Source organism: Nothoprocta perdicaria, unplaced genomic scaffold (assembly GCF_003342845.1).
Source record: "Nothoprocta perdicaria isolate Ctin4 unplaced genomic scaffold, notPer1 scaffold_50, whole genome shotgun sequence".
NCBI lineage: Eukaryota > Metazoa > Chordata > Aves > Tinamiformes > Tinamidae > Nothoprocta > Nothoprocta perdicaria.
The window spans coordinates 1,728,866-1,739,508 of record NW_020455755.1 but is presented as its reverse complement, the minus strand read 5'-3'; the positions used below and the strand labels follow the sequence as shown (position 1 = coordinate 1,739,508).

General features: G+C 40.1%; 1 protein-coding gene across 4 annotated transcripts in view; it reads left to right on the top strand.

Annotated features, from left to right (window-relative positions):
* The first annotated feature begins 46 nt into the window (after window positions 1-46).
* USP32 (ubiquitin specific peptidase 32) overlaps window positions 47-10,643 on the top strand; it is a 58,487-nt gene continuing 47,890 nt past the window's right edge. For 3 of the 4 annotated variants that reach the window (XM_026047738.1, XM_026047736.1, XM_026047735.1), the window contains exon 1: window positions 47-117. In XM_026047738.1, the coding sequence (XP_025903523.1) occupies window positions 60-117 (58 nt within the window). In that variant the 5' untranslated portion in view covers window positions 47-59. Of the gene's footprint in view, window positions 118-190; window positions 210-10,643 lie in introns of those variants that run through there. The other variant, XM_026047737.1, reaches the window with a different exon arrangement.

The following is a 10,643-nucleotide window of genomic DNA, read 5'->3' as shown; positions in this document are numbered from 1 at the left end:
GCCGGGGCTCCGCGGCGCCGAGCCGGCCGCCCGGCCGAGGCCATGGACTGAGCGGCACCATGGGCGCCAAGGAGTCCCGCATCGGCTTCCTCAGCTACGACGAGGCCCTGCGGAGGGGTGAGGGGGCGCGGCGGGGCCCGCGGGCGGGCGGCGGAGGGGGAAGGCGGGCCGCCCCCCCCCCCCCAGCTACGACGAGGCCCTGCGGAGGGGTGAGGGGGCGCGGCGGGGCCCGCGGGCGGGCGGCGGAGGGGGAAGGCGGGCCGCCCCCCCCCCCCCTTCCCTTAACCCGCCGCCGGTGCCGGCGCTGTCAGCGTGCGGCGGGGCGCGGCGGAGCCTGCCCTGCCCCCTCCCTTAGCCGTGTTTATATGTGCTTATTTTTAATATCTCGTTAATAACGGGGCCTGCCGCCGAGAGCCTCCCGCCGCAGCCGCCTCCGAGCCGAGCGGGCGCCTCGCAGGCCCCTGGGCGGGCAGCGGGGCCGGGGCGGAGGGGGAAGGGGGGGGTCCCCGYGCTGCCCCCCGGCCCGCAGCTTCGGAGGACGATGGATCCCGGCGGATCCATCCGCTGCGCCTCTAGCCGCCCCCCTCCATTTCCCACGGGATCGGGGGGGATTATTTTTATTTATATTTATTCCTGGCGAGGGTCAAGGCGCGCGGGAGCCTCCCACGGCGCCGAGGTGGCCGCGAGCTGCGCCCTGTCACCTGCCCAAGTCCAAGGACAAAGAGGGACCGTAATTATTCGGTAGTAAATGCAGGAACGATAAAATATATATCGGTCCGTAACGAGGCGCATAAGGGCCGCGGCCCCGGCCCTTCACCTGCTCCGTGTTTACAGCTGGAATTGAGCCCCGAGCCATCCATGGCTGCCCGGGGCTGGGCTCTCTTCTCTGTTTTCCTTGGTCTGATATCTGGGAGGCGAGCGGTGATGGATGGAGGGAAATGGGGAGGAAGCGGCGAGCGCCGGGTGAAGGGGAAATGGAAATAAACACGAGATGGTATGTTTATTAAATATTGCTGCGATTTTTTTTTTCCTTTTCTGATGGTGGAGCTGCTGTAGGGGTGCAGTGCCAAGTAGGAAATGGAGCGACATGCTCTGAAGTGCTGTCAAAAAGAAGAAACAAATACGTGACTCCAAACTCTTTTATTTTGTTGTAGATTTTCAATATGGCCTTGAGACGTTTCACTTCTAGTGAAAGTATATGCAGTTTTTAGGAATATGGATGTACATTTTTTTAAGAGGAACTGAAGGCATAAATGTAGAGCGGCAGTGTTGTGAAGTTGAATATAACAGGAAGTGTTTGAAATAAGTTTTGCTTTTTGTTGTTGTTTTTGAGAATGCATTYGCTGGTTCAAGTTGTGTCATCCAAAGTTCTTAAATAAGAGAGGTTGAATGTTTTAAATTTTGAAGTTAGTTTTTTACTCGTGTATTGCTTTGAAACCCAGGAAGCTGACCTAGAAGTTTCATAATGAGCAATTTACATAAAAACACTTTTGGTTATTAATTACTTTACAGTATTTTGTGTAGTGGTGTAATATTTTTCTTTGTAGTTATTCTGTCTTTATGGGGTTTTTAATACTGTTTTGCTGTAGGAGAACAGAAAGGTTCTTTTAGATTCTTAATAGAAATTCATGTTTTGCTAAATAACTATGTTGTTTATTTAGCTAGTGAATCACCATATGCAGAGAACAGTTGTCAAAACATTGTTTGTTAGGGACGTTCTCACTTGCACAAAACGGTTGGTGCTTATGGCATTTCCGTGGACACAAACAGTGATAATGGTTAAATGTACAAATATCTGCTTAAGAAAAACCTAGATATAATCATGTACAACTGGAAGTACCTCCCTAACATTGTGTCTTGGTTATTAAATGGTAAGAAATTTTTATTTTGGGTAATGTAATACAAATTCTTCAATTGTGAATTCTTCCTAGAAAATCGGTAGAGTTTTGTATTTCCAGAAGAAATAATTGTTCAGAATGCTCTGATAGTATTTTTAAGGCACTGTTCATGTCACTTGTTAAGCATGCAGCATGCAGGCCACTGGCTCCGTAAATTTTACAAAGTAAGGCAGATTTTTAAGTTGTGAGTGCAGTAGTTCTATTTATTTTTTAATCTCATTTTGGGACTAACCAAGAGGAGTAAAGGTGAGGAGAGTTTTGTGGTTAAAGGCTGACAATATTAATAACTGGAGCTAAAATGTAACTAACTGCTGTTCAAGAAAATAAGGACCTGATGGTCCTTTTTTTTCTTTTTTTTTTTTTTTTTTTACTCTCTGAAAAAACTGTGGAGCATGAGACAGGACTGTGATTTTTCTGCTCCTGGGCACAAACGGCCGGAGCTGACAGTGCTGTGGATCAAGTGCCCATGTGGATGTGCATGGTGAAAGTGCCTTGTGTTTCCCAGCAGAGATTACACGGGGTCCTGTTGTTTTCTATTTTCCCTCCTGCTCTGTAAGTCGGTGTTGCTTGGGAGTCAAAGCATGGGATGCTTTTGAGACATCTCATGAATATGACGGAATTATGTTAATCTTTATTTTCAGTAGCCAGAGGTACTGCTCTGTGTTGCTGTGGAAAAGGTCATAGGTTTGGGCCATGCAGGGATCACTGTGTGAGACTCCTTGGCCCTGTAGAGCTTGATTTGAGGTTCATAGTCCTTCCTATGTACATGTGCACTTTGTTATAGATGAAGTAAAAATAAGAACTTTGTTCCAAACAGGACATAAAGTTATTTCATGACATCGTTTAGGTTTGTGATGGTGAAAAATACGAGTATGGCTTTAGGATTTTGGTGCCTTTTCCGAAGTACTGTTCCAGTTCCTTTCTCTTTGTCAGGCTGATTGCTCACTCTGCTGAAAATTGCCCCTTGTTAGGCCTTACCTCTTCAGCAAGAGACATCTGTCTAAAATCTTCCACTTATGCTGCCAGCAGCCTCAACACCTGATTCCTTGAAGGGCTGTCTTTGAGTCCAGAGCTTTCTATTATAATAATATCAAAAAAGGCAAAGACMAATTGCTCTAGTGTGTGTATGGGGATGGAAGCAGGTAGTGACCAACAAGCAACCTGTTCAGAGCAGTATCTGGCTACTATTGGACACATTTCACTGTGATTTGAGTTAGTGCACAGAGATTTCCAGTAGGAAAGAACAAATGTTGTGCTGTCTTTGGAAATCATGCGCACAGATATAGAGGTAGAGTTTACAGAAGGATGAGTTTCATGGGGTTTACCTCTGAGCAGGTCACGAAGTAGCATTTTTAGAAGTTCGTTTTCTCCAGTTTGTGCATCTCAAATTTGATATYTAGTTGAGGACATAATGAGTAGGATTCACCACTGAGATGGTCTAGTTTATTCAGGGAGATTTGTTACGTCAACCAGTATCTGAAGGCTTTAGGGCTCTGGTGTATGATTAAAGTAGGTATGAATGCTTCCTGTTTATAAATCTGTAGAGCTGCAAGGAGTCACTCAAAATCACAGAGTAGTAATTATTTCACAACTTTAGCATTCAATTTTGATGCTTGTTTTGGGAGAATGCCTCAGTAGTAGTTCAATGTGCCAAGTGSCTTGAGGAATATTACTTGAGCTGTCTCAAACTGATATAGAAGATTATTAGTAGAAATGAGGTTATTTACCTGCAGCTCTTTTGCGAAGTCACAGTGACCACTTTCCTTTTGCTTAAGGTTACAATTTAAGAGAGAAAAAAAAAAAGAAAAAAAATAAGGCACTACTAGATCAGTGATTTTCAATCTCCTGTTGTTTTTAATTGCTTAAGTTATTTACTGTTGGACTTGATGAACACTTGTATCCTGAAGTTAGGTGGAATAATAGTAAGTTTCCTTTCCTGATATGCATTTTGTAGACTTAGAAATTCTTTATGAAATATTGATTGAAAGCTTCTAAATTAGAGACAGAAAGCATTGCTTTTGGCTCAGCCTTCTGAGAGTGCTGTATCAGGCACGACAGTAACTTGCTGAGTGAGTTCTTAGATGTTGGGTGGATGTATAATGACACAAGCAGGAAAGAACAGCTAGGGATTCAAGGTAAAGTGGTAGGAAAACTACCAAGCAAGAGTAGCTATTACCGTTTCAGCTGTGAAAGCTGGAAAGTTAAGGATAAGCTGAACAAATCCTCATTTTGAATGTTAAATACCTTGGTGTAAGCTAAAAGGACACTATCAGACAGTCGTATGCATAATATATTTTCTTATATTGATGTTGTAGAGTAAAATTGATTACTCAAACGCTTTTTTTGTGTTATAGAATATCTGCCTTTATATTTCATGGCTTGCATAACTCTCATTTGTTCTGCTTTATTTTTCATATTTTAATACGTGAAATCATTAGGCATCATTATTTCATCCTGACAAGTTTCACTCTCTAGGTTTGCTCTCTTAACAGTAGTATGTATGCATATATGTTGTGCATGCAATAGGCATATACATAAAATAAACTATATGTTTCCAGGGAAGTTGTGAAATTTCCATCTTTAGAAATTTTCATGATCCAACTGGGCAAAGTCATAGCAATCTGGAGTGAGCTCAGTGCTTTCAGCAGCCTTAAGCACAAGGCCGAGGTAGGTGACCTCCTGAGATCCTTTCCGACCTGAGGGATTCTATGAAATGTTCCTATTCATCTCAAATTTTGTAAAGCCTTATGTTTATGAAATACAACTTCAGGGGACTATGTCTACCTGACAGTGTCCTAAAGAGAAAATAAAATAGACAGAAATTGGTATGCTTTTCAAAATGATATGTAGCATCAGTAATGAAATTTAAAAGAAAAAAAAAAAGGGCTGCGTAAGTCATGTATCAGGCTCTCTGGCCTCTGGCGCTATGGGAGAAACAACCCTCTTCCCAGGCCTCTGCTCAAAGGGAAGCCAACCTCCTGTCTCATTTCATAAAATAACTGAGGCATTCAGTTCCTTAGTACTCAAAAAGATGAGATGGTWTTCACAAAAATGCACTTGTGAAGGCATGACAAGCTTTGTCAGAATAAAAAAGAACATAGCATTAGCAAGTTATCTGATTAGGYGAGACACGATGTGTCTATTTAATTCTTTGCCTTAGGAGTACTGGACAACTGTTGTTTGGTGATAGGACTGATTTTTTTATATATACGTATTTTTTAAAAAATTGGGTATTTATAATATTTGCCACTTATAACAGGATACATTCTGAGAATTAAGTATATATATTTGGTTAGTGAGTGAATTGAAATTTATTCTAAATAATTGGGTATGGGCAGTGTTGGCTTAGTTGTCCTTTAGGTCTCACGAATTTTATGTCCTTAAGATTTTATGGTGCCTGTGCCATGGTGCCTATGACTTATCTGCTAATTATATTTAAAATAACCCCACTGTCTGGTTCAAGGAGCTCAAAACACAGTGAGCTTGTAGAAAAGAAATAGAAGAGACCTAGAAGTATTGTACTTCCAAATACCTTAATGTATACTAGGTTATTTCAGGGACTGTCGAAAGGCAGAGCTATTCAGTTAGTTTTTAATAGGGCCTACTGGGTTATTTAGCAGTAATCTATTAATTCTGACAGGTTTGCTCAGCAGGGAGCTTGCATCCTGGCAGCCTGGGTGGGTGCTGCACCCCTCTTGCAGAGCTGGCAGTTTTGTTTATTTYTTGTTTTTAATGTCTTGACTTGGGACCTTGCAGAGTTGGGTGCTTCCTCGTGGCTGGCTCTGCAGTGGTCTTCTTGAGCCCTTCCGAGTTTGACCTACATGGGTTTGATATGGTGGCACTACAGAGGCTTGTCTTTGATATTTTTTTACAGCAAAGCTATAGATTTTTCTAGCTTGTCTTCCTATATAAGCCAGAAATCTTGGGAGTTTAAAAAAGCCTTTTATTTATTGAAACATTTTAAAACAAGTTGCTTCTTAATTTGTTCTGTTGCTTGAAGCATTTGCTTTTTCTTTAAGGTATAGTTAGTCTAAATGGCTATGAATATCCATGTGATAGTTGCAGTATTGAAGAACTACAAAAAGCATCTTTAACATTTAATTTTCATATGAAAAGGTCATTTACATAATGAGACAATGAAGGCTTTGGGCAAAAATGAATGTAGAAGAAAAATCCATTAATGTAGATTTCTGCCGAAGAGTTTGAAAGGGTCTGATTCACAAAACTTTGAATACTATGTTATTACTAGCACTTACTTGAATAAAAATATTCTGCTTGCCTTAAAGAGTGGCAAAATCTTAATATACCTTCTCTTTTGTGTTTTCTGGAGGGCAAAATCTTAATATACCTTCTCTTTTGTGTTTTCTTGAGGGACATCTTGCTTTTGTTAGTGATGACTGTTTCTGTATTTTGAGTCTTTTCAGCTTAGGTGTATAATCATACTTAGCATTTCTACCTCATGAACCTTAGCACCTCTGAGCAGTGTGTTTCTTCCTAGTTGGTGTTTGCAAGRGAGAAGAATTAACATAGTCCTCATAGGTAGGGACAAGTTTGGAAAGAGGGCTTCTATAATTAGCAATTTTGTTAAACTGATACAAGAAACTCTGCTGGGTACCTGATTGTTAATTAGGCTGTGAGCTTGGTCTCAGATCTTCATCTGGAGCAGAATGAGTCTGCACGTGGGTTTTATAGTCATTTAACTAAATCTGTTATGCAAGTTATAATCAATCACAGTGTTCTTTTATGTAGTCACCCTTCACAGTGAGAATAAAAGCAGACAGTCCATTATTTTAGTGTAATCCTCACTCATAATTAGTGTTGATAATGTGGCTGAGTTCTAGGAGATAGGGAGGTATATGAATTTGATAAATCGTGTAATAGTTTTTTTTTTTTTTAAAATACATGCTAACATTTGCAGTGGGGCCTTTATTTAATTTTAAACAAAATAGAGTATGCCTGAGAAAGGCCCAGATGAATTACAACCAAGGCAGTTTGCAGTCACCTGGATTTATTTGCCATTGTATGCATTACTTAATATAAAAATGACAAGAACACCCAACCTGTTACCTCCACTGAATCATTATCTTTGCTGAAATCATTAGCTGTCACGGGGAAGGTGACTTGGCATGTCAAATGACGYGTGGTGATCTCTAGGGATTTAAAATCCTCCTTTCCCTTCCCCCTTTATCCTATCAGAGCAYATAACAAACCTTTACTGTGACGAGAAAATGTGCTGATGAGGCTAATAACTCATCGTGCCTGTCCTGTAAGATATTTGTGACAAAATAGTCGCTTTTCTGGAACGGTGTTCATCAGCCATAGGGCTTTATGCATTAAAATCRAATGTCCTGCAAACCACTGGGGCTTGCTGGTGATGGCAGCCTGTGCATGGAAGAGGAAGCTAACAGGGTAGCTGTTTGCTAGTGATGGATGGCTTTAGGCAAGCTGAGAAGGCAGGCAGAAACATCATCTGGCTTTAATTGGCCAAATCGTCTGGCCAAGCACTTTAATTTTGAATATGCAGAATGATAGGAAACAATTAGTGATACCTTCTAACTTAGGAAGTGATTTGACTTCTCTTCTGGCCAGGTTSTCTGCAGTCCCATGTGATGAACAGGAGTGAAGGGCAGTACAGAGCTGAGCTGGAGCGAGGCACCCAAATCAGTCATCACGTTGCTGTGCCAGGTTTCTAGCTGTCAACTACAGAGGGAAAATGAAACTGCRCTTTCCAGTGTCTTATGTAACGTTTATTTTGATGACTTTTTTTAATGTTCAAATGCTTTGAAGATGTTTCATTTAGTCCTGTAGGTAATAGCTGACTTGAAGCTGTGCAAAGGTGAAAAGAAGGTATAGCTTGTCTCCAGAGTGAATTCTAATATATWAAACTATTTTTCTGCTCTGTGTTTTTTTTCCCCCTAAGGAAACTTAAGCTGTCATGCAACATCAGATTTTAAGCTGTAGAAAGGGGAAAAAAAAAGGAAACCCAAACTTTATTCTGTACTTACCGGTACAGTAGAGAAATAGAGAGAAATAATCTAAAAGCCATACTTGGTACTTCAGGAATAGTGTATCATTTGTGTAGAGACTGAATCTGACCCTGACGGGACCTAAAAGCTGTGAGAAAAAATAATGTCAGGCCAGAGAAAGAGATAATTACACCCTTAAAAATTAATTCCTGTCCTTTAAAGGAAACACCGGCTAGATCTTTCAAATTCTTTTTCACCTGAGCTATGTCTTGTATCCACATTGCATAATCTTTTTGCTAGTTGATATATTTTCAGTTGCATTTCCCATTCAATTTTAAAGTAAGTATTCAGTACTCTAATTGCGTCTTTACATTTATTTGTATTTTGAATTAATATTTTCACATTCTAATTTCTTGGAAATACTCAGGTTTTGAGTCATAGTAGGCTACTTTGGCCGGAACTCACAATCTGAAATACATTTGATAGTTATGTGCTACTGTCATGATGGGATTCTGCAAATAATCATAGGATTCATTTGATTGGAATTTTTAAAATTATTTTAAATGATATTTGTTATAACATTGAAGTTGAAAATTGTGCTTTTAAAATTCTGAAACCATGAATGAAAAAAACTTGGAAAAACATCAGAAATCTAAACAAGCCAGGAAGTGCCAGATTTAGTAAGTCTATGGACAAAGAGAAAATGAATGTGAAAGTCTTGCGATAATATTTATGAGATCTTCAGTTTTGCAGAAAAAGTTTATTCTATAAATAAACTTTAATATGGCACCATGAGTCTATTTTGGGCTGGAGAAGTACTTCCTTTTARTGCTTATTTCTAGTAGTTAAGTGCTAGCCGGAACAAAATCTTATTCTGTGCTAGAAATTTCAAGGCGGGGAGGGTACAGAATATAAAAATATTTGTTAAATAGATCTTTACATAATAAATTCTGAACATTTCATATAAATCTACYGTGATGTCCTGAGGAGTATCTTGTGGATCTCTTCAATGTAAATTCAATGAACAGAATATCAGCTTGCCCCAGATATAGGACAAGAGTTCTTGYGAAAGGTCTGCAGAGCTGTTTGTCAGTAAGAGTCAGCAATTTGGAGATTATAAGTAGATGTCGATGTTAATCCTTCAGTAAGATGAAGGAAAAGATTCATACTTCTTGGAGAAGTGCTGTATCTGAAGGCTTGAACTAAGAGGGAATCACATGGTTAATACACATCCCAGGCAAAATGAAAGACTTGATTTTAAAATGAACTTACCAATTCCTGGGAATATAGAAAATAGATCATTGCACTGGCTGTATAAGTAAAATTCTGGTCTGTGCAGTAGCTTAACACATTAAATATTAAGGGGGAAATTACTCAGTGTGGAAGAAACATCAAACAGGTGCAAGACTCGCTTTTCTTAAGCAAGAACCTAGTTTATCGGAGAATTTGAGCCCATCTGGTATCATGGATGGATCAGCTCCGCAGGACATGTCTAAACTAACTAAAAGTGAGTTTTCTAATTATTAGTCTGTGAGSCTGTAGAAAGCACGGCCTTCGTGATGGTAATAGAATGAAAGGAGCTCTTCTGAATTGTGACAGGGACTGTTCTTTTTTCTGACAATGGACAAGTTCAGTCTATTTGCAAGCAAAAGTGACAAAACGCCAGCACAGAGTCACAGAGTCTTGCCCGGAATCCAAGTCAGGCTAAATACCCATTTGAAATATTGAAAAGTTGGAGAAAAATAGTTCTAGAACTTCTTGGGCACAAATTATGTAAAATACAAAGAAACCTCAGAATATTGTAGTAGAAATGGAAAGAAAAATAAGAGGAATGAATGTGTTAGAAACTGAGCAAGGAGCAAAACTGAAGACCTTGCTCAGGTGAGGGTGAACATCTAAAACGTGGTTGCTGGCTTTGAGGGCTTCSCTAGCCTTCTTTACAGGCTTGACCTGGCACATGTATAAATCTGGGTTTATTTAATTCTTGCAGATATAAAATATAGCCAGTAAACTTTAACTTCTCAGATGGTGGGAGGATTATTTCGCAGTTGGGGCTATTATGTAGCAATTCCCATGCACACTATTATTACGGGGAAGGTTGTCACAGAACCTGTGCTGATTAGCTTTGCTTGAAGCAAACGTAATCCAAATAGCAATGTGACAGTGTGTGCCCTGATGGAGGCACTTTACAGATGGATAAAACAGGCTAATAATACTTAATAACATTCTTCTTGAGGATGGGAGCTGGGAGCAGTAAGCTCTTTGAAGATTAAAACTGTCACATAAATGCTAAGTATTCATGTTACAGAAAATTGGCAAATCCTATTGTAATAACTAAATCTTCTTCCACTCTTCTCACAGAAGATATTAAACCTTTGATATATGTTATGGTTAGGTCTAATAGAACCAAGATGAGCTTTACCCTCAGAAATAGCCACTACTACCCCCCCCCCCCCCCCAAAAAAAAAAAACCCCACAAAGAATAGGCAGGAGGAAAACAATAGAAAAAATACTGGCTTCAATAATTTGAACATTTTCATTAAAAACTGCATTGCTGTTATCCGTAAATTCCTGGTACAGTTGCTGGTGTAAGTGTCATGTTAAGGCTGTTAAGGCTTTAGTGAGATGCACTGTGTAGTTTGAATGGTGCCCTTTTTGATATTCTGGGCATGAGCGATTCCTTAAAAGAGGATTAACTGTTTTGCTTTTGGAGGTGGTGGGGATTGTGCATGGGTGTGTGTGTCTGCACAGGAGACTGTTGGGCAGGTTGGGCTGGGGG